The following is a 24858-nucleotide window of genomic DNA, read 5'->3' as shown; positions in this document are numbered from 1 at the left end:
CCTTTTCAAAAAACCAACTCCTGGATTCATTGATGTTTTGAGGGTTTTCTGTGTCTCTATCTCCTTCAGTTCTGCTGTGATCTTAGTTATTTCTTGCCTTCTGCTAGCTTTTGAATGTGTTTGCTCTTGCTTCTCTAGTTCTTTTAATTGTGATGTTAGGGTGTTGATTTTAGATCTTTCCTGCTTTCTCTTGTGGGCATTTAGTGCTATAAATTTCCCTCTACACACTGCTTTAAATGTGTCCCAGAGATTCTGGTATGTTGTATCTTTGTTCTCATTGGTTTCAAAGAACATCTTTATGTCTGCCTTAATTTCATTGTGTACCCAGTAGTCATTCAGGAGCATGTTGTTCAGTTTCCATGTAGTTGAGCGATTTTGATTGAGTTTTTTAGTCCTGAGTTCTAGTTTGATTGCACTGTGGTCTGAGAGATAGTTTGTTATAATTTCTGTTCTTTTACATTTGCTAAGGAGTGCTTTACTTCCAACTATGTGGTCAAATTTTGGAATAAGTGCGATGTGGTGCCGAGAAGAATGTATATTCTGTTGATTTGGGGTGGAGAGTTCTGTAGATGTCTATTAGGTCCGCTTGGTGCAGAGGTAAGTTCAATTCCTGGATATCCTTGTTAACTTTCTGTCTCGTTGATCTGTCTTATATTGACAGTGGGGTGTTAAAGTCTCCCATATTATTGTATGGGAGTCTAAGTCTCTTTGTAATCTCTAAGGACTTGCTTTATGAATCTGGGTGCTCCTGTATTGGGTGCATATATAGTTAGGATAGTTAGCTCTTCCTGATGAATTGATCCCTTTACCCTTATGTAATGGCCGCCTTTGTCTCTTTTGATTTTTGATGGTTTAAAGTCTGTTTTATCAGAGACTAGGATTGCAACCCCTGCTTTTTTTTGTTTTCCATTTGCTTGGTAGATCTTCCTCCATCCCTTTATTTTGAGCCTATGTGTGTCTCTGCATGTGAGACTTGTCTCCTGAATACAGCAAACTGTTGGGTCTTGACTCTTTATCCAGTTTGCCAGTCTGTGTCTCTTAATTGGGCCATTTAGTCCATTTACATTTAAGGTTAATACTGTTATGTGTGAACTTGATCCTGTCATTATGGTATTAGCTGGTTATTTTTCTTGCTAGTTGATGCAGTTTCTTCCTAGCATTGATGGTCTTTACATTTTGGCATGTTTTTGCAATGGCTGGTACCGGTTGTTCCTTTTCATGTTTAGTGCTTCCTTCAGGATCTCTTGTAGGGCAGGCCTGGTGGTGACAAAATCTCTAAGCATTTGCTTGTCTGTAAAGGGTTTTATTTCTCCTTCACTTATGAAACGTAGTTTGGCTGGATATGAAATTCTGGGTTGAAAATTCTTTTCTTTAAGAATGTTGAATATTGGCCCCAGTCTCTTCTGGCTTGTAGAGTTTCTGCCGAGAGATCTGCTGTTATTCTGATGGGCTTCCCTTTGTAGGTAACCCCACCTTTCTCTCTGGCTGCCCTTAACGTTTTTTCCTTCATTTCAACTTTGGTGACTCTGACCATTATGTGTCTTGGAGTTGCTCTTCTCAAGGATTATCTTTGTGGCATTCTCTGTATTTCCTGAGTTTGAATGTTGGCCTTCCTTACTAGGTTGGGGAAGTTCTCCTGGATGATATCCTGCAGAGTGTTTTCCAACTTGATTCCATTTTCCCTATCACTTTCAGGCACACCAGTCAGATGTAGATTTGGTCTTTTCACATAATCCCATATTTCTTGGAGGCTTTGTTCATTTCTTTTTCCTGTTTTTTCTCTACACTTCTCTGCTCGCTTCATTTCATTCATTTTATCTTCAATCACTGATACTCTTTCTTCCAGTTGATCAAGTCGGTTACTGAAGCTTGTGCATTTGTCACGTAGTTCTCACGTCGTGGTTTTAATCTCTATCAGTTCGTTTATGGTCTTCTCTGCATTGATTAATCTAGTTATCCATTCTTCCATTCTTTTTTCAAAGTTTTTAGTGTCTTTGCACTGGGTACGTAGTTCCTCCTTTAGCTCTGAGAAGTTTGATCGACTGAAGCCTTCTTCTCTCAACTTGTAAAAGTCATTCTCCATCCAGCTTTGTTCCATTGCTGGTGATGAGCTGCGTTCCTTAGGAGGGGGAGATGCGCTCTGATTACTTGAATTTCCTGCTTTTCTGCACTGCTTTTTCCCCATCTTCGTGGTTTTATCTGCCTTTGGTCTTTGATGATGGTGACATACTGATGGGATTTTTTTGTGAGTGTCCTTTCTGTTTGTTAGTTTTCCTTCTAACAGTCAGGACCCTCAGCTGCAGATCTGTTGGAGTTTGCTTGAGGTCCACTCCAGACCCGGTTTGCCTGGGTATCAGCAGCAGAGGCTGCAGAAGATAGAATATTGCTGAACAGCAAGTGTTGCTGTCTGATTCTTGCTGTGGAAGCTTCGTCTCAGAGGCGTACCCAGCCGTGTGAGGTGTGAGGTGTGGGTCTGCACCTAGTGGGGGATGTCTCCCAGTTAGGCTACTCAGGGGTCAGAGACCCACTTGAGCAGGCTGTCTGTCTGTTCTCAGATCTCAGCCTCCGTGCTGGGAGAACCACTGCTCTCTTCAAAGCTGTCAGACAGGGACATTTACATCTGCAGAGGTTTCTGCTGCTTTTTGTTTAGCTATGCCCTGTCCCCAGAGGAGGAGTCTACAGAGGCTGGCAGGCCTCCTTGAGCTGTGGTGGGCTCCACCCAATTCGAGCTTCCCAGCGGCTTTGTTTACCTACTTAAGCCTCAGCAATGGCAGGTGCCCCTCCCCCAGCCTCACTGCCTCCTTGCAGTTAGATCTCAGACTGCTGTGCTATCAATGAGGGAGGCTCCGTGGGTGTGGGACCCTCTGGGCCACGTGTGGGATGTAATCTCCTGGTGTGCCGTTTGCTAAGACCATTGTTAAAGCACAGTATTAGGGTGGGAGTTAACCGATTTTCCAGGTGTTGTGTGTCTCAGTTTCCCTTGGCTAGGAAAAGGAATTCCCTTCCCCCTTGCCCTTCCCAGGTGAGGTGATGCCTCATCCTGCTTCAGCTCTCTCTGGTCGGGCTGCACCCACTGACCAGCATGGGCTGTCTGACACGCCCCAGTGAGATGAACCTAGTACCTCGGTTGAAAATGCAGAAATCACCCGTCTTCTGTGTCACTCAGGCGGGAGCTAGAGGCTGGAGCTGTTCTTATTTGGCCATCTTGGGTGCCACCTCCACATTTTTTCTTAAGGTTATATTTAGATTGCCAATAGCGTGTATATTGAAATACAGTTTGTTGTTTTTTTTTTTTTTTTGAGACGGAGGCCTGCTCTGTCGCCCAGGCTGGAGTGCTGTGGCGCGATCTCAGCTCACTGCAATCTCCGCCTCCTGGGTTCACGCCATTCTCCTGCCGCAGCCTCCCGAGTAGCTGGGACTACAGGCATCTGCCACCACACCCGGCTAATTTTTTTTTGTATTTTTTAGTAAAGACGGGATTTCACAGTGTTAGCCAGGATGGCCACCATCTCCTGACCTCATGATCCGCCCGCCTTGGCCTCCCAAAGTGCTGGGATTACAGGCGTGAGCCACCACGCCCGGCCTATATATTGATATTTTATCCAGCAACCTCATTATGTTTCCTTAAGTTTTATTAACTTTTTCGTACATTCCATATGACTTTCTCTATAGATGGTAACATTGCCTGTGAAAAAAGACAGTTTTACTTCTTTTTCAATATGTGTGTCTTTTTTACTGCATTGGCAATATCTAGTACAATATTGGATAGTAGTGAGAGTGGACATCCTTGCCTTATTTCTGATATGAGGAAGAAAACGTTCAGTCTTTCAACATTAATTATGATATTAGCTGTTTTTCGCTGGTTGCTCTTTATGAGAATGAGGTTGTTTCTTTCTGGTCTTAGTAGGGAATAAATGAAAGTAAACAAAAAATTGAGAGTTTTTATCAAAATATGTTGTATTTTGTGAAATGAATTTTTCCATCTATTGAGGAAATCATGTAGTATTAGCTTTTTATTCTCTTAGAGTACTATATTAAATTTTCTGATTTTTAAACCAACGTTGTATTCCTGGACTAAATCTGGTTGTTTATGGCAGATGATCGTTTGTGTATGTTGCCAATTTCAGTTTGCGAGTACGGTCGTCACTCATTATCCAAGGAGGATTGGTTCCCAGACCCCCTCATATAGCAGAATCCACAGAAGCTCAAATTTCTACAGTAGGCCCTGTGGAACCTTCAGATATGAATAGTTGTCTCTCCGTATCCATGGGTTCCTCATTTTGCAAATACAGTAGTATATTTTCAGTCCTCAGAACCTGCATGTGTAGGGAGCTGACTCTGTTTTATTCTAGACTTTTGTGTCATCATGAGGATTAATGGTATGTCATTTTCTTATAAAGTCTTTAGCACTGGTGTCGGAGTATTACTGATCTCTTAAAGTAAACTGGAAGCTGGAAGTGTTGCCTCCTGGTCTGTTTTCTGTAAGGCTTTGTGTATTTGGCATACTTGTTAAATGTTTGATAGAATTCACTAGTGAAGCCATTTAAGCCTAGGCATTTCTTTGTGGGAAAATTTTTAGTTCCTAATTTAATTTCCCATTTATTGAAGCCAATTTTGGTATACCATGTCTATCCAGAAATTTCTTTTTTTCTTTTATGAGACAGGGTCTCAACCAGGTTGGAATGCAGTGGCATGATTATGGCTCACTACAGCCTCAACTTCCCGGGCTCAACTGATGCTCCCACCTCAGCCTCCTTAGTAGCTGGGAGTACAGACATGTGCTGCCACACCCAGCTAATTTTTAAGTTTTATTTATTCATTTAATTTTGATTTTTTTTTTTTTTTTTTTTTTTTTTGTAGAGACAGGGTCTATGTTGGCCAGACTGGTCTTGAACTTCTGGGCTCAAGCAGTCCTCCTGCCTCAGCCTCCCAAAGTGCTAGGATTACAGGTGCGAGCCACCACACCTGGCCAAGTATATACTTTTTTTTTAAGAGATGGGATTTCGCCATGATGCCCAGGCTGCTCTTGAACACCTAGGCTCAGCAATTCCCCCGTCTCTGCCTCCCAAAGTGCTGGGATTACAGCTGTGAGCCACTGTGCCTGGTGTAGAAATTTCTTGAAGTTTTAGATAATTCTTTATGTTTAATGTAAGTTTTTCTATAAAATTATAAAATTTCCCTCTTAGTACTGCTTAAAATGCATCCTGTAAACTGATGATACTGTGTTTCATTTTCATTCCATTTTTTCATTTATCTTGGTTCCCTCATATGTTGTTTACTTTTCAAACATGATTTTCCATATACTTAGCCGTTTGTTATTTCTAATTTAATTTGTGCTTAGAGAAAATACTTCATGAAAGTTCAGTAATTTAATTTAATGATTGATTTGGTTGGATTTATATTTGCCTTTTGTTGTTGGTTTTGGGAGTCTTTTGGTATATTTCTCATGTTTTTTTAAATCCTTATTTTTCCTCCTTTACTTCTATTTCGTTTAACAAATATCTTTTAGTGTACCATTTTAATTTCTCTTTTGACTTTTTAGCTTTCTTTGAGTTATGTTTTTAGTGGTTATTTTGGGGCTTACAGTGTTCAGGTTTAACTAAATCACGATCACAATTTATGGAAAATACTGAAAACTTGCCCTAATATTTTCTTCTCATTTTTGTACTATTTAATACTCTCTTACATATTTCAACTACATATGCTGTAAATCTAGTAATACAGTATCTTTAATACAATATAATCATTGCTTTAAATTGTGTTTTCTAAAAATATTAAATGATGAAAGTTTTATATATGCTTTTATATACATAAATAGTCTTAATTGTTCTGTTTTATGGTTTTGTTTCTTTTCAGTTTGAAGGGTTTTTAACAAATATGTCCTACAGAGTAGTTTTATTTTGCTTTCATTTTTGAAGGACAGTGTCACTGGATATAGAGTTCCTGGTTGACAGATTTTTTTTTCCTTTCAACTCCAGATACATTATTCTACTGATACTGTTTCATTCTACTCTATTGTTTCTGATGAGAAGTCAGCCTTAATTATGTTGTTCTCTACTATGTGTTGAGTTTTTCTGTTGCAGTTTTTCAAAGACTGTCTTTGGCTTTGTCATTTAGCAGTTTATGATGTTTCTAGGTATGGTTCTTTTTTGCTTTTTCCTCCTGTGTTAATTGAGCTTCTTGGATCTCTAGAGTAATGTCTTTTAAACAAATGAAATTTTTTATTGTTACTTTTTTTTCCTACCTCTGTCTCATTTTGGAATTTCCTTTGGGATACTTGAGGATGTCTTGCAGATCTCTAAGTGTCTCTTTTTCTTCTATTTCTTTTTCTCTTCAGATTTGATAATTTATCTCAATTTATCTTCATGTTCATTGATAACAGTCATCACAGATCTGCTTATGGGCCCATCTAGTGAATTTTTCCCAGGCTGGAGTACAATGACATGATGTTGGCTCACTGCAACCTCCACCTCCTGGATTCAAGCAGTTCTCCTTCTTCAGCCTGCCAAGTAGCTGAGATTACAAATGTACCCTACCACACCTGACTAATTTTTGTATTTTTAGTAGAGACAGCATTTCCCCATGTTGGCCAGTCTGGTCTCGAACTCCTGGCCTCATGTGATCCACCCACCTCAGCCTCCCTAAATGCTAAGATTATAGGTGCGAGCCACTGCGCCCGGCCTAATCTATAGACTTTCCATTTGATTATGTTGTTAATAGTTTTGGTTCCTTTTTGAGACAGTTTCTTGTGACTGCTTCTTTTTTCCTACGTGCGGATCATACTTTCCTGTTTCTTTTTATACCTTGCAATTTTTTTCTTGAAAAGTTTAGATAATGTATGTAGCGTTTCTGTTTCATGTATATTTCTTAAAATTCATATTTGATGTTTAGACAACTTCCCGATTTTTAAAAAAATGCTTATTTCACTATTTTGGGGGATGACTGGGATGAATGTTATTTTTATTTCCCCAAATACATTATAATAAGCCTATTCTGGGCAGGAACTGAATAATAAGGAGGATCTACTATAATGTTAAATTTAATGATGATGTCATTGTCTATATTTAAAGAACAACAAAACTGCTCTATTGTGTTCTGTTAATAGCTATGGAAAAAATTTTCCATAATCAGAACTTACCATAATTTTCAGAGGACTGACTTGTTAACTGTTATGTGTGGGCAAAGAATACATATAGATTAACTTATTTGTGAAACTTGAGGAAACACTTCATTCTCCAGGGGCTATAAGCACTTTATCATCTGTGTATGTATGAACAGAGGCTCTGAACTTTTGTAGACCCATCTTAGAACCATAGGTGTTTTCCTTGCAAGAAATAGGGTAAATGTTAGTGATCTATTAGTATTAGTGATTAAGTGACCAGAGTTAAAATGGTTTTAGATCACTCTATGTCATATTTATTATAATTATTAGTGTAATAGATATGGTGTTACTGTTCTTCAAAGTCCATTCAAGATAAGTAATTAGGGAAAATTTGGACACAATTTAAATATTAACAGAATTTTTAAAGTCATAATTGAAAGGAAAAGTTTTATGATTATTTGTTTTCACATTTGTAGGTATGCCATCGCATTGGCCTTAAGGGAAAAGCAGCGTGTAATATTTACCAGCCCAATTAAGGCTCTGAGTAACCAAAAATACCGTGAAATGTATGAAGAATTTCAAGACGTTGGTTTGATGACTGGTGATGTTACTATTAATCCTACGGCATCTTGTCTTGTTATGACCACAGAGGTAATTCATATAGTGCCTCATCTGACTTCGTTTTTAATTAAATTAATGTGACTATTCAGTTAGAACATGTGATGTTTTATTGGTTGCTCTACTTAAGTAAAGTATAATACTTTATTTTCTGATTAGACTTAGCCAAAATGGATAAAATTTATCTTAAAATGTTCTGATAATATTAAATTTCTACATTACCATACTTTGTTACTTGTCTCATAGATACATTTTTTCTTCAAGTATTTTTAAAGTTTATTACTGTCGGTGACATGAAAATATTTTATTGGTTTTATATACATAGTTTTAAGGATTTGAATTTGTAGTTTTATGTAAATAGTGACTCTTCATGTGACTTTGCCTTCTATATCTGAGTGTTGATACAAGTAGACGAGTCACTGATATTTATTTATTTATTTGTTTGTTTGTTTATTTTTGAGATGGAGTCTTGCTCTGTCATCCAGGCTGGAGTGCAGTAGCATGATCTTGGCTCACTGCAAGCTCCGCCTCCTGGGTTCTCACCATTCTCCTGCCTCAGCCTCCCGAGTAGCTGGGACTACAGGCCCTCACCACCACGCCCAGCTAATTTTTTGTATTTTTAGTAGAGACGGGATTTCACCGTGTTAGCCAGGATGGTCTCAATCTCCTGACCTCAGGATCCACCCGCCTCGGCCTCCCAAAGTGCTGGGATTGCAGGTGTGAGCCACTGCACCTGGCCGAGTAACTGATTTTCTAAAGAGTGCAGTATTATGTTTACCTTCTTCCCATAATTGCAGTTAAGTTTTGCATATACTTATAATATCTTAAGTTTTGGACATGATTAGCTATCTTTACTAAGTATTTTTGTACATACTTTAATTATTAATCTTTGCATTTTCCAAGGACATGGTATAACGGTGAGCATAAATTAGCTTCGGGTTTGGAGAACCAGCCAAAAGCATTGCTCACTTTTCATTTTGTCGCCTCATGGAAGTTTGTTTTTCATTTTCAGAACTTGCTTTCATCTGTGGAAGGTTTTCATTAACTCCAAAAATTAGGATAACAGTTGCCAGGAAGTATCCATGTTGCAAGAAAATGAGGCAGAAAAAAATGGGCAAACACTCAGGGATGATCCAGTGTTTTGAATAGAAGATAATTTAAGTTGTACTTACATTTTAGAAAGTGTGAATATTGGGATGGTGCTATATATAGAAGGAGGTTGTGTCATATTCTAGACATATGGAGAGTAGGGGTGATCATTCTCTCTGTGGATTGTATCTGATTAGTAACTGTTTAGAAGCCATTTACTTTGTTTTTTATGAGAAAAGGAATATATAATATATAAATATACAACAATATAATATTACTTTTGTTAATATTTGTTAAATAGTAAGTTCTGTAACCCTTTAAAATTATTTTAATATTTCCATTTAATAAAAAAGGTCCACAATTCCTCCTTGGAAAAAACAACTTTTGTCTAACTATTAGCTGTTATGTCAGAATCCAGCTAAATAAATTTTTCACTTTTTTCTTTAGATTTTGAGAAGTATGCTTTACAGAGGTTCTGAAGTTATGCGAGAAGTTGCTTGGGTTATATTTGATGAAATTCATTATATGAGAGATTCAGGTATATTCAGTGTTTAAATATATGTCATGTGTTTCCCTTTAGATGACATTAGGAATTTTGAGCAAGTTATTGTTAAATTTTGCTTCTAGTTTTTGTGTGACTCGGGTTCAATAAACTGTTGCTTCTTTATATTTATTTACGTATTTATTTTTGAAACAGAGTTTCACTATGTTGCCCTGGTTGAAGTGCAGTATTAGCATCATGGTTCACTGCAGACTTGATCTCCCATCTCAGTTCCCCAAGTAGCTGAAACGACAGGCGTGTACCACCATGCCTGGCTAATTTTTATTTATTTTATTAGTAGAGATGGTGTCTCACAATGTTGAGCAGGCACGTCTTGAACTCCTGGACTCAAGTGATCCTCCCACCTTGGCCTCCCAAAGTGCTGGGATTACAGGCATGAACCACACCTGGCCTTGCTTCTTTAAATTGTGGACAACATGATATTATTTTTCCATTAAGATTTCATTCAAGTACAGCTTTTTAATAGTAACTTTTGCTGGGTGAGGAATGCAAATTCAAATAAAGCAAAATAAATTAAAAGCTGGCATGCTTCTAATAGAGAGCTCACCAATAGAACTAATGTTGTAGAATTTCTAAAACTTTTAGCTTGCAAAGTTAACTTTCCTGATTTTTATTTAGTTCAGTAACTATAAAATACATGTTTATGGTTTAAAAAAAGTGAGGATTATGAAATAAAAATGAACAAAAATAAAAACTTACAAATGCCCCTTACTTAGGCTGTTACACTCTCGTAATGAAAAAGTAAGTATGGTTGGAATTTTTAGGGTGCTGGCAGGGTTGACATTAACAAACACATTGAAAAGTTAAATATTTAATATGTACACACTTAAGATTTGGTTTTTATTTAAACTAGCTCACTAAATCAACCTGTATTTATGGAGAAAGTAATAGAATTTAAGAAATCATTTACCCTTTGAATATTTCACCCTTTCCAAATTTATAAAATTAAGCTCTTAACATGAGTTGTTTTGGTTTTAGAATCAGAAATCCTTTGTTGATTTGTTTATTTTAGGAGGGAAGCTGTCAAACCTTTTCCATTTTAATAAAAATGACTTACAGTTTTATCGTTCATCAAGTCTTTCTTTCATCTCCAGATGATCACAAGGATAATTTGGGTGAACGATGCCATCTGGAATAGTAATAATATCTTCTAAATTTGTTGCTACAACTTTCTACAAGTCAGTAACCATTACTTTTCAATGCTGTGCAATAGAAATACTGTTCCGCTGCCTTGTCATTGAGGCTCTTGTTAGGTTGTTTGGAAAGATTAACCCTGGAATTGCTCTTTATAAGCTATTTCAGAGTACATTGTATTTATAGTGGTTTAGTCTACTGATTTTCTACTGGATAGATTAATGGTGAGAAATTGTTTTCAGTAAGGTTCTATGGCTTAAAATATTCTTGGGTAAAGTCTGCATTTCTAACTATAAAACTTCAGAGAATGTAATTTTAGATGCTATCACAGAGTGACACTGTAGTCCAACTATAGTCCATAGTTTATATTTATTTTTTTCAGAACGTGGTGTAGTATGGGAAGAAACTATTATTTTGCTTCCTGATAACGTCCACTATGTCTTTCTTTCGGCTACTATTCCAAATGCCCGACAGTTTGCTGAATGGATTTGCCATTTACATAAACAGGTATTTTTCCTTCCTTTTTTGATGTCTTCAATTTTCAAAATATTACAGATTAGCCTTGCTCTACTCTCCCTATGCTTTTTTCCTGATGTTGTCCAGAATAATAAAATTTTAATGGTAAACTACTTCTCAAATCAAGCAGCTTATCAAAATCAACTGACTAGCTTTTTAGAAATGTTGACTTCTGAGCCCTATCGCAAACCCACTATATCTAAATCTCAGGGAATAGTGCCTTGGGAGCTCCGATTTTCAAAATTTCCCAAGTTGATCTGATGATCTGCCAGGTTTAGAAACTACTTCATTTACTTAGATAGGTATCCATGAGTACACAGAATTTCCCCTAATGCTTTGGTGCCAGGAAAAACTGGGCATCTCTTGAGCATTTGATTTGATTTTTGTCCTGTAAACACAGACTTTTTACTGACTGTTTCTGTTTTGCCTTTCTAGTCTGACTTTAGCATCTGTATAGGCTTGTAACAGGCATTTGTTTACGTATACTGAATTTATTCTTGCTTTTATTTTTCTGCCCTTAATTTTCCTTTATACTGATACTCTCATGAACTTACCTGTTTATAAGCTCCCTGATCATGTTTTTATGACATTCTCCCATATTGCTTCTGTAGGGTAGAAAAACCCAGTGGATCTTGGGGAGAAGCTAGATCAACCTGCTGCTTTATACTAAGGTTTTGAAAAGCCTGGGTGGGGCAGAAAAGTTCCGTTTTAGCTCACGGATCCTTTGTATCACCGTACTCCTCCTCTGTAGAAAAATAAGCATCTTTCCATAATTACAGCATCCCAGGGCTAGGTAATGGGTAATTGATGCTCAGGTCATGTATTTAGCCCTGGTTAGGGAATTGGTAAGTTGGGAAGATGGTAGTATAATTTCATAGACCTAATTTTTCTACATTTTTCTCTTGCCTGGGTTTTAGTGAGTGTTTTGACGTATTTTCTCTTTGAAATGTTGAATTCATTACTTGATTTTCTTAAGAGCTTTTAGATTGGACTAAGGTATGGTTTTATTTTGAAGAAATAAAATTCTGTATGTTTAATTATTTCTTTCTTTTTACAGCCTTGTCATGTAATTTACACAGATTATCGACCCACTCCATTGCAACACTACATTTTTCCAGCAGGGGGAGATGGCTTGCATCTTGTGGTTGATGAAAATGTAAGAGTAATTGTGCTTTTTAAATCTGTAATGTCATGCTTTATTGTTAATATCTTGTTTTTTTTTTTTAATTTGGAATTAGAGAAGAATGGCAGAGATACATTTGTGTGTCTTAGTTTTAATCAATCTTGATTTTTTTGTGTTTTTATTTCAAACATTTTATTTGAGACTTATTTTTCTTATGCTTGAATCAGATTTCCCTCCTTCCCAGTATTTAAAAATGCCTAGAGAATAGGAGTTCTGGACATGTTTCAGATATCTTATGTTTTACTTTTCTACATTTTTTTATTACTTCTTTTTCACCTTTTAATACCTCTTACCACAGATCATGTTTGGACTATTTTAGTGGCTTTCATTATTATACTAAATTATTTTACTTGAGGAAGCCTTATGTATGAAAAATGTTTGAATTATGATTAAATATTAGTGAAGTTACACAGAAAAAATTTGTGATGCCAGGGTGACTTCAGAGAAGATAATTTTAATACTGCAATGCAAGTGCTTCGAGATGCAGGTGATTTGGCCAAAGGAGACCAGAAAGGGCGGAAAGGAGGAACAAAAGGTAATTTGGAACTTTGCTTTGAGAGAATTTTACATGTAAATTGTGTATTCAAATTACTCTGACATTTTTTGTCGTAGTTTTTTTTCTGAAGCTATGTAAAGATCTAGATGAGATATGATAAAATTGAATAAATATTTATCTTTTCTGTATGACATTAAGTATAATTTACATGTTATAGAGTCCACTCATCTAAAGTGTACAATTCAGTAGTCTTTAGTATATTTACAGAGTTGTACAGCCATCACCACTGTCTAGTTCCAAAATATTTTCATGATACCAAAAAGAAACCCAGTACACATTAACAGTTATTCTCCCTTTTCCCCCAGCCTTTCCCTTCTCATCCCCCAGACTTAGCTAATCATTAGCCTGTTTTTGATCTCTGTGGCTTTCCCTTGTCTGTACATTTCATATGTTTGGAGCAACTGGCTTCTTTCTCTTAACATAATGTTTTCAAAGTTCATTTATTTTATTTTATTTTATTTATTTTATTATATTATATTTTATTTTATGTTATGTTATGTTATTTTTATTTTATTTTATTTTATTTTTTTATTTTATTTATTTTTTTGAGACAGAGTCTCGCTCTATCACCCAGGCTGGAGTACACTGGTGCTATCTTGGCTCATTGCAACCTCTGCCTCCTGGGTTCCTCAGCCTGCCAAGTAGCTGGGGATTATAGGCACCTGCCACCATGCCCGGATAATTTTTGTATTTTTAGTAGAGACGGGGGTTTCACCGTGTTGGCTAAGCAGGTCTTGAACTCCTGACCTGAAGCGATTTGCCCACGTTGGCCTCCCAAGTGATGGGATTACAGGTGTGAGCCACTGTGCCCAGCTGGTTTGTTCATTTTATGCTATATGTACTCATTCCTTTTCATGGTTAAATAACATTCCATTGTATGAATATACCACATTTTGTTTCTCCATTCATCATTGGATGGACTTTTGGGTTGTTTCTAGTTTTTGACTGTTAGGAATGCTGCTAACATTGATGCAATGTACTATTTAATACAAGTTTTGTGTGACTAGGTGTTTTCTTCCGGATATATGCCTAGGAGTGGAATTGTTGCGCCATATGGAAAGTCTATATTTAACCTTTTGAGAAACTGCCAAAGTATTTTCCAAAGTGGCTATACCATTTTACATTTTCATCAGGAATGTATGAGGGTTCCGTTTTCTCTATATCCTTTGTATCACCGTACGCCTCCTCCATAGAAACAAAGGCATCTTTCTGTAATTACAGCATCCCTGGGCTAGGTAATGGGTAATTGAAACTCAGATTATGTGTTTTGCCCTGATTTCCCATTTGGGAAGATAGTAGTATAATCTGATGTACCTAATTTTTTCACATATAATTTTTCCACGATACTTAGTATTGTATGTCTGATTATAGTCATCCTATTAGATGTGAAGTGGTATCTTAATGTAGTTTCAGTTTACATTTCCCTGGTGGCTAATGATGTTGAACATTGTTGTTGTTGTTGTTGAATTATGATAGTTCTTTACATATTCTGGATACTAGAACCTTATCAGATAGACAATTTGCAAATATTTCCCCCCATTCTGTTTGAGGTTGTCTTTTTATTTTATTGATGGTGTCCATGAAATCACAGAAGTTTTTCACTTTGATGAAGTCCAGTTCATGCATTTTTTTTCTTACGTTGTGTATACTTTTGTTGTCATATCTAAGAATGCTTTGTCTAACCCAAGATCAGGAAGATTTATTACTATGTTTTCTTTTAAAAGTTTTATAGTTTTAGCTTTTAAATTTAGATCTGTGATCTATTTTGAGTTAATTTTAGTGTATTATTTCCTCTTTTTGCAGGACCATCAAATGTTTTCAAAATTGTGAAGATGATTATGGAAAGAAATTTCCAACCTGTGATTATTTTCAGTTTTAGTAAGAAAGATTGTGAAGCCTATGCACTTCAAATGACCAAATTAGATTTCAACACAGGTACTACATCGTTTCAGTATCATTTTAATGTTGTGTGAAAACGAGTGTAAAATATATTTCTAGTAATATTTTTATCTATTATGTATTACTAGGATATGCCATTCACCTTACACTTACAGCAGTACTCAGCACATTTGTAAAAGCTTTAAAGAGCCTTGACTTATACTTTCTTTCCTTTCTTCTTTTATTGAAAGATACGTGTACATTGTTCTATTTAAAATTCGGAGAACCCTATAAAAAATATTAGAATCATGCCTTCTTACACTTTGTTATCATAAACTCCTCAGTTATTATGGTTCTTTATTTGACCACTTAAGGGTAGGTCTTGTAGCTTGGTTAGACCACCTGCTATATAGAAAATACTATGCTTCATTCTCACTGAAGTGTAAACCAGTAAGACCAGCCGTTTGTTTAACTATTTTGTAATTCTCAATCAAAGTGATATAACTTTTAGCAAATCAGCAAATTGTTTCTATACATTAATTGCAAAAGTAATTCACTTAAAGTCACACAGTTAAGATGGTAGCACAAGCTGGCTATCTTAGTCCATTTTGTGTTGCTGTGACAGAATAACTGAGACTAGTCCGTTTTTACGCTGCTGATAAAGATGTACTCGAGACTGGGCAATTTTCAAAGAAAATAGGTTTAATGGACTCACAGTTCCACGTGGCTGGGGATGCCTCACAATCATGGTGGAAGGCAAGGAGGAGCAAGTCATCTTACGTGGGTGGCAGCAGGCAAAGTGAGGGAGCTTGTACAGGAAAACTCCCATTTTTTAAAACCATCAGATCTCATGAGACTTAGTCACTGTCATGAGAACAGCATAGGAAAGACACACCCCCATGATTCAGTCATCTCCTACTGGGTCCCTCCCACAACACATGGGAACCATGGGAACTACAAGATGAGTTTTGGGCGGGGACACAGAGCCAAACCATATCACTAGGTAATTTATGAAAGGCAGAAATTTATTTCTTATAGTTCAAGAGGCTGGAAATCCAATTTGAGGGACCCAGCACATCTAGTGAGGGCCTTTTTTGTTGTGGAATCCCATGGCTGAAGACAGTAGGGCAGGAGAGCATGCAAGAGAGAGCAAAAGGTGGGAGAAGAGGGCTGAACTCATCTTTTTATCAGGAACCCATACCAGTGATAACTAACCCACTCCTCTGATAAAGGCATTAATCCATTCATGAGGGCCCTGTCTCTTAAAGGCCCTACCTCTCAACACTGTTGTATTGTGGATTAAGGGGTCAGCACATTAACTTTAGGGGGACACATTCAAACCATACCACTGGCCAAGAATTGCAGTGTACTGAATACCAACCTGATTATCTTTCAACTCTGCCTTTTACACATGTAATCCAGTACAATGAAAAGTAAATAATATCTTAAGGCGTCCAAATTTTAATTTCAGTTGTATTGTTTTCTTTATCAAGACAGGTTTTTTTAATCTGTGGATTTTAAAGCTAATTCCTACTTTTCCATGAGTAAAAGTAACAAATGACAGATAGCCATCATAGCCTCCTAAAGCCAATAATAGTTTGTGTTTTTTTAAAGACTGAATTGTTCTGCCTGTAAATGTTTTACCTACAAGTGCCAAATAAACTTAAAGTTGGCAGTGTTGCATGCTAATTAATTTAACAAATATTTATTTGGTTTAACAAATATTTATTCAGTACATATTGTTTGGTAGACTCTGCACAAGAAGGCAGTGCAACGGTTAAGAAAGAGCATGGGCTTTGGAATTGTTTTTCTCACATTTAATAGTAGTGCTAATTATTAAAAAGTAAGCTTCACTTTACATAGTAGTAAAATGTAGATAATAATAGTTCCTGTGTCTTGTAATTGTTAGACTTACATGTTATATATAAAGCACTAGATGCGGTTATTGTTATTATTTTTGTAAGAGTGCTTTTTTTCATGAATTAAGTCTACTAGATATGTTTTGAAAGGCAGAGAATTATATTGATTATGTGATAATTTTTATCTACTTTATCCTTAACCATTTTAAATGCCACCTCTTTACTTTTGCTCTTTAAATACTCTTTTTTTTTTTTTCCCCTGAGACAGGGTCTCATTCTGTTGCCGGGACTGGAGTGTAGTGGTGTGATCATGGCTCACTGAAGCCTCAGCCTCCTGGGCTCAGGTGGTCCTCCTGCCTCAGCCTCCCAAGTAGCTGGGACTACAGGTGCATGCCACAATGCCTGGCTAATTTTTTTGTGTTTTTTGCAGAGACAGGGCTTTGCCATGTTGCCCAGGCTGTTCTCGAACTCCTGGCCTCAAGCCAGCCGTCTGCCTCAGCCTCCCTAAGTGCTGGGATTACAAGCTTGAGACACCACGCCTGGCCTTTAGATCCTTATTCTTTGTTATGTGTGAAGTGTGGTATCACTGACTCATTTTGATATTTCTATACCCTTGAATTTTCTGTACCCTTGAATTTTCTCCTAGATGAAGAAAAGAAGATGGTTGAAGAAGTATTCAGTAATGCAATTGATTGCTTATCCGATGAAGATAAAAAACTCCCTCAGGTGAGTTTTCAGTATCAGTAGATAAAAGTGTAGATATTAATAGATTTCTTATATTCACTTTATGTTGCTTGGTTTTATTACTCTATTACACTTTTCACACACTGCAGCATATATGTTGTGATATGCACTTAAATGATACTTTGACTTTTACTTTAAACTTCAAAAAGTCAATAGGAAGAAAGATTTGCTGCCTGAAGGAACTTTGAGAGCTAGCATGGTGTGAAAATTAGTAGTGTTCTCAGTATTACAGAATTTTTAATGCTAGTTTTAAGTCATTAACTTTTTTAATCCATAAGGCTACCACATAAAATAAGAGAGAGCCCTTACTGAAAATCGTGTGTTTAAATGAGGAATTTAACACACCTACTTTGCCTTATCCAGTGTATTTTTGCTTCGACTGTTGAAATTGCCTGGGAATTCCAAAATATGCTGATGCTTTTGTGCCACTTCCAGAGATTCTGATTTAATTGATCTGATGTGCAACCTGGACATCAGAATCTTTTAAAGGTTCCCCTGGTGATTGTACTATGCATCCAGAGCTGAGAAATAGTGCGTTAGACTGGTATGAAAGTTCTGTTGGGTGAAAAGAAACATTGGGAGGTCATCATACTTTCCTTTACAGATGAATGCCTTGATTTGTAAGGGATTTTTCATAAGACTGTGGTAACATGTCTCTTGCTGTTTGAAAAGGGTATTTAATGTATAAACTTTTTTGTAGCTTTTCTTCTTGGCTGAATTAGTAGTATCTGAGGGCTGAACCATGTTTTTATACATCTTTGTTATTGCGCACTTCTAGTATTAAGTATTTAATGGCATTTGATAGATTGTTAAAATCATTCTTCAATAATTGATTTATTTTTAGATTAAGTACATATTCATGTTAAATATGTGTTATAGTGATTTATTTTTGGGGGGTTTGAGTTGCCAGTATCTTTTAAGTTTATTTTCTATAGGCAAAAACTGCCCCCATAGCGTGTAATGTTTTTTGAGGAGATGAAGTGATGCTGGAAGGTTTAAGTCAGCAAAGCATTTGTAAAGTATATTTACTATATGCCTTTCATATGAGCTAGGCCAGAATTATATTGAATTTAATAATCTGTGAGAATATAGATTTGTGTTTTGCTTTTATTCTGGAAAGATTTTACTAAGTTTCTTTAAAGAGAAAGCATTATTTACTCATTTTTCTTAATTGAGTTAGTTTAACATTTTAAAAACCATTTTCTCACATGTAAAATCAGTGTTATTCCAAAATCACAGGTAGAACATGTACTTCCTCTTTTGAAGAGGGGAATTGGTATTCACCATGGTGGTTTACTTCCTATTTTGAAAGAAACTATAGAAATTCTCTTTTCTGAAGGATTGATAAAGGTATGGTTTTATTTTTATTTTTTATGCCCCCATATTGTGTTGTATGAAGAGTCTGAAAATTAGAGAACATTGTTTATAGGCAGTTTTGTGCGTGTGTGTTTCACAAGGCTTAATGAAATGACTTAAATAATGAACTTGATGTTTATATATGCTGTTATACTTAAATAAATCTTGGAGTGTAGGTTAAAAAAACCCATTTGTTTCCTTTCTTAAAGAATGTAGTGGTGGCCGGGTATAGTGGCTCACGCCTGTAATCCCAGCACTTTGGGAGGCCAAGGTGGGCGGATTACCTGAGGTCGAGAGTTTGAGACCAGCCTGACAACGTGGAGAAACCCCGTCTCTGCTAAAAATACAAAATTAGCCAGGCATGGTGGTGGGCACCTGTAGTCCCAGCTACTAGGGAAGCTGAGGCAGGAGAATCATTTGAACCCGGGAGGTGGAGGTTGCAGTGAGTGGAGACACACCATTGTACACCAGCCTGGACAGCAAGAGCAAAACTGTCTCAAAAACAAAGAATGTAGTGGTAACACTATTGGATACCGCAGAATGTTGCAGAAGGTGTATTTAATTACTAAACCTGCGGCTGTAAACTTCTTTCTATATACAGAATAACAGGATTAGTTTAGAGAAGACAAGGAAATTGCTGGTTAGACTTAGGAAAGAGAGTTTTTTGAATATTCTAATTTAAACCAGAGAGCATCTGATTTCATTTTTTTTAATGATACTGATATTTATTCCGAGAAATGGGATATTAAAAATGGGAAACAACATCATAATGTAATCATAAGTCTATATATGAGTCATACTTTTTTTTTTTTTTTTTAATTTTGAAGCAGAATCTTGGTCTGTCACCCAGGTTGGAGTGCAGTGGCACCTTTGCCTTCTGGGTTCAAGTGATCCTTCTGCCTTAGCCTCCCAAGTAGCTGGGCCTACAGTAGCATACCACCACGCCCAACCTAATTTTTTTTTTTTTTTTTTTTTTTTTTTTTTCTGTAGAGACGGGGTTTCACCATGTTGGCCAGGGTGGTCTTGAACTCCTGACCTTAAGTGATCCTCCCACCCAGCCTCCCAAAGTGCTGGGATTATAGGCTACTATGCCCAGCCTCATACATTATTTTATGTTTAAAAATTGTTAGCATTTAAAAAATCATATGTGAGATTTCTTGTGAGAACCTCAGCACTAAGTAGAATATTTAAGATAAATTTACTTATCTTGAAGAAAATATTTGAAGTCATTTAGATCAAGAATTGGCCAATATTTATACCTAGATCCTGGTATATCCCTTCTAGATTATATATTTTGCTGAACCCCACTTTTAAAGGATCTTTTAAAACATAAACAAGCAGTACTTGCTGGTTGTAAAATTCAAATAGAGCAGTTGTATGTAAAGTAAAAAAATGAAAGATCATCCCATCACTTACCAGAAATACCTACTAGTATACATACAGGTAATGAATTAGTCATTTTGTAAACGACAAAAAAAGTCATTATACTGCCCTTGTTATATAATTTCATCATATGTCAGATTCTTCTTTTTCTTTTTAATGAATGAATAATATGCTATTGAGATGATGAACTAAAATTGTTTTACTTCTTTCCTGGAGAATATAGTACTTCAACGACTTTACTTATATGTATATCTTTTTGTACCTAAACCACTATTTTTGTTGGTCTTAGAAGTGTATTACAGAGTCACTGATTCTAGTCTTCCTTGAGAGATCTTCTAATACTGAAGTGGTCCTCAAAATCACTGCGTCATCAGTTGCAAAGGCCAGGAAATGTGTTCGTGTTTAGAAAACTATTCTATGACCTAAAGCTTTGTTCGTAAGACCAGTGTGCATTCTCTCTAGTTGGCATTGTTAGAATTTAAGAAAGTCTGTTTTCTCTGAATTACCAAATTTCTGGGCTATGAGAGACATTAAATGTTAATTAATAATTTTATATACAAAATACGAAATAGGTTTGAGAATAGCATATTGTTTTTTATTTTTATAGGGTCTCATTAACTAATTTTAAAAATTAATACATTTATTTAACACTTAAAAATTATAAAACTAGGTTTTCAGCTTAAAATACATGTTTAATTATAGAATTACTTATTTACTTAGGCCTTATTTGCCACGGAGACTTTTGCTATGGGAATTAACATGCCAGCTAGAACTGTTTTATTTACAAATGCCCGCAAATTTGATGGGAAGGATTTCCGGTGGGTAAGTAAAGCAATTCATACATGAAAACAATTTTTATCTTTGTTGTACTACAGATAACTGGTTTACATAGTCTTTGAGATTTTAAGTCCAACCTACTTAAGAACTTGAATCTGAGCTAATACAATTTCATCAAGATTAAACCTTGACTCTTGGCCATTTGTGATGGCTTATGCCTATGATCACAGCACTTTGGGAGGCCAAGGTGGGAGGATGATTTAAGGCCAGGAGTTTGAGACCCGCCTGGGCAACATAGCGAGACCTAATCTCTACAAAAAATGCAAAAATCATCTGGGAGTGGTGATGTGCACCTGTAGTCGCAGCTACTTGAAAGGCTGAGGTGGAAGAATCACTTGAGCCCAGGAAGTCAAGGCTCCAGTAAGCTGTATTGCACCACTGTTCTCCAGCCTTGAAGACAGTGAGACCCTGACTCTGAATAAATTAATTAATCAAACAAACCTCTGTTCCCTTAAATTTTTATCCTGACTCCTTCACTCCCACCTCTCCTCCAAAAAAAAGAGATTCCTTTAAGTGAAGGAGTTTGATGATAGGAGGTTAAGTGTGCAAGTGATTTATGAATGCTTTAAATCATTTAAAATATGTCTAGAGTTTTCATTTCTTAAGGTTTAAGGTTTTAAAGCACCACTACAGTGGCTGTAGTTGCATCTGTTTTGCCCTTCAGATTTAAAAGGCAAGTACCCCATTTGGTAAGCAATTACCAAACTTAAAATATGAATTTAGAACTCTGGTAGATGACTGGGATGCTGAAGTAGACACAACAAAAAGACAATACAGACTTGTTTCTTTTGACAGATATACAATAAAATGTTATGCTGTAAACACTGTGAGAAGTATGTACAGGGATATAGCATAAGAAACAAAGTCAGTTGGGGGTCAGGGAATGCTTCATAGAAAGGCAATCCTTAAAATAAGTAACAGCAGATGAGAATTTGCTAAGCAGACAGTAGAACATTGGCGGGGGTGAAAAGAAAGTGATGGAACAAAGATTTCTCGTTTGAATTCCCATAGCCTGGCTTTGGGGAAAATTGTAAGTGTCTTTTATTTAACCTTTTATTTTTGGAATTGGTGATTCTCTCTGCTTGGAGAAGTTTCTGAAAGGAATTACAAATCATCAAAATGCTGAAAAGTACCCTCACTAAAACTGTAAATAAAGACAAAACATTTTTCATGATGTGTTGTATTTTAAAATGTTGGATGCTATACAAAAGAGAAATATAAGTATGGTGAGTCAGTGACATTTCTGGGCCAGGACTTCTTGGACCAGGAGGGCCTGGCCCAAGGCTGCCCTCTGGCAAAAGCTGAATGGAGCTGCTGAGTGGGAGCCAAACCCTCTATGCTAGCAGGGACCCTCCAGTCTAGCTAAGGTTGGGCCCTAGCCCCTTCCTACCCAATAAAGGCAGCTGTGGAGAGAGGGAATTTGGGTTCCAGCCTGGTTTGTGGTAGGGGAAGGTACCATGACAGATTTGATGATGATTTCTAGGGGAAAGCAGTCAGCCGTCCCCACCCACATCCCACAGGGGCTCCCTCTAGCCTGAGACTCATCGGGGTCCAGACTGGAAGGCTAATGCCATTAGAGGAAGCAGGCACAGGGTGGATTGGGCAAGGGAACCTCTGAGAAGGCCAGTGCCCAGCCACCCAGGGTTCAGAGACATTTCACACAATATGGTTAAGTTTTGGGGAGAGATGTGTAGAAGCTCAAGAGAAGGAGAGAGTTAAGCAGCCTGGGACCCTCCCTAACAAAGCAACTCTTTCCTTCCTGCTTCCTTGTGGAGCACAGCGAGTGTGCACAATGGGTGTGTATGATGGATGTGCAGTGATTACTCCCAGGCTGTCTATACTATGCCAGATGCCAGATAGCACCTTCATGCCACTGTAGAAGAGGGAGCAGTGGAGCCTGATGGGAAAGGGCTATGGGCCATATCAAAGGATTGAACCAGGGCTGACAATGGAATCCTAATGGTGAACCCCCCGCCCTCTGCTTTGGCCCCTAAGGGCCCCATTCCCCAGGCAGCAGCAGTGGGACTCCCTTTAACCCCTCCACTGTTGGGAAGGAGGCAACCGGGGAATGGAATGGACATCCAAAGGGGAAAGGGAGGTAAAGGTGGGCTCTGCAAAGAAGACACTGAGAGTGGTAGGCTGGTGGGCCAGGGACCCTCTCATAGTCAGAGATGGGTTGGAGCCTGGGGCAACCCTGCCACCAGCATGGCCACATCATCTAGAAGGGTTAAGGTCCATGCTGTTGCCCTACCACCAGAGGTCTTGGCGAATCCTGGGGTCAGGAGATGTCTTTGCAGGGGCACCATGAAGGAAGAAAGGTCTTGACTGGGAGGTAGGGGACTGTTTGGATCTAGCCAGGGGCTACGAGTCCAGTCAAAGCATAAGCTTTATGTTTACCTGGGCCTCCCACTGGAGCATAATCTTAAGGATCAAGATGCCTTGGAATGTAGAGAGTCAGGGAAGAAGGCTCTGTGGAGGAATGGGGGTTGATTCTAGAATTAACTGTCCCAAAGAGTCCTGAGGCTATAGAACACTCTTCAGCCAGCACTGCAGCCCCCTTGTTCTGGGGAAGAGTCAAAGGGTTAGGGAGACAGTGAAGGCCAGGTTCTTTCCTTCCCCCAACTCATACCAGAGCAGTTTCCCACCAAAATGGGTGTCATTGCCAGGCCAGATACCTCATTCAGGGAGTCATGGACAGCCCCCTGTGCCACCTCTACTCTGGCACACATGGCCCAGGCCCATGGCAAGGAGTGGAGCTGCTGAAGGCACAGAGAAGAAAGTGACACAGAGAAGGCACAGACATTCTTCACCTTTTGCTTGCTGTATAGACCTGTTTCCAGAGAGGGTAACAGGCCTAGATGGCACAACAATGAATGGCCAGGCTGAGATCATGCTATGTCTGTACCACAGCCAGGTGGATCAGCCACCGTACTGTTGCTAGTAACACAGGTTTGAGTTTCTGCAGCTCATGCTCTTGCATGTGTGTCAGCTTGGAGCCTGTCAAGTGGCTTTAACATGTGGACCAGGCATATTTGGTGCTCTGGCAGTGTGAGGAGGCACATTTGAGGACGTTTTAGGAGATGAACTGGTGCAGATTCTGCCTGGATGAAGAGGCTGCCATGCTTATCACCCACGAGTGTCTTAGGGCCTACAGTGTAGTCATAGGAGCTCCAGGGTCCACTATCAGCAGTCAGTGAAATCCTTAGCCAGGTTGGACATGCTGGGTAGCCAGCGCTCATTCGAGTAACTGTACTTGCCCCTGAGGTATGATTGTTGTCCCCAAAGGGCATAATGCTACTCAGCAGGATGTAGACAATGGTGCCTGGGACCCACACGTGCACTGAATTGTGTAATACAGGCCAGAACCTCTGGGGCAGGGGGATGCTGGTGTGCCACAGGTGATCTTCATCAGGCATTTGTAGTTGTTGCTGTTCTTGTGGGCACTGACCAGATTGAAGTCAGTGATGATGATCTTGGAGTCAGTGCCTGGATGATGGTATAGCAGATTCTGAGGCTTGAGGTCTTGGTTTGTGATGCCCAGTGCATGCAGATACTGGATGCCATCTAGCACCATCTGCAGCATTCACATGGCGTCATGCTCAGTGAAGGAACCCTTGGTGATGATGTGGTTGAACAGCTCCATGCTAACAGGGACCAGTTGTATCAACATGTATACATGTGCCTGCATCCCAAACACCTCCACCAGCTGGATGATGTTGGCATGACGCACCTGGTGCAGCACATACGTCTCTGGCTCCCACACCTCCTACCCCTCCTGGTACTTGATCTCAATTATCTTGATGGCATATGCTGCCAAGTGGCTCAGTGCTCCATGCATACCACTTGGCAGAATCTCCTTTGGCCAATTGGGGTCTTCATGTTGAAGTTAACTGTCACTTATGGGTCGAACTTGGCCCTGTATTTAGCCATCCTGGCTGTGTAGTCACAAGGGAGGCTCTTTGTGGCCAGTATTGGGAGCACTATGCCTATTGACTGGCTGCTGGAAACCTGCCTGCCTCTATGATGAAGTGCTTATACATA

At 38.1% G+C, this 24858-nt stretch overlaps 1 protein-coding gene across 1 annotated transcript in view; it reads left to right on the top strand.

Moving 5' to 3' along the window:
• MTREX (Mtr4 exosome RNA helicase) overlaps nt 1-24858 on the top strand; it is a 130759-nt gene that overhangs the window by 31379 nt on the left and 74522 nt on the right. Inside the window, exons 6-14 of the mRNA XM_038010397.2 lie at nt 7579-7753; nt 9257-9347; nt 10888-11012; nt 12079-12177; nt 12637-12739; nt 14564-14695; nt 17144-17223; nt 18481-18591; nt 20701-20802. Of these exons, the coding sequence (XP_037866325.2) occupies nt 7579-7753; nt 9257-9347; nt 10888-11012; nt 12079-12177; nt 12637-12739; nt 14564-14695; nt 17144-17223; nt 18481-18591; nt 20701-20802 (1018 nt within the window). The remainder of the gene's footprint in view (nt 1-7578; nt 7754-9256; nt 9348-10887; nt 11013-12078; nt 12178-12636; nt 12740-14563; nt 14696-17143; nt 17224-18480; nt 18592-20700; nt 20803-24858) is intronic.

The sequence above is a fragment of the Chlorocebus sabaeus genome, chromosome 4 (assembly GCF_047675955.1).
Source record: "Chlorocebus sabaeus isolate Y175 chromosome 4, mChlSab1.0.hap1, whole genome shotgun sequence".
Taxonomy (NCBI): Eukaryota; Metazoa; Chordata; class Mammalia; order Primates; family Cercopithecidae; genus Chlorocebus; species Chlorocebus sabaeus.
The sequence above is the reverse complement of the archived record's forward strand: the minus strand, read 5'-3'. Positions and strand labels throughout refer to the sequence as shown.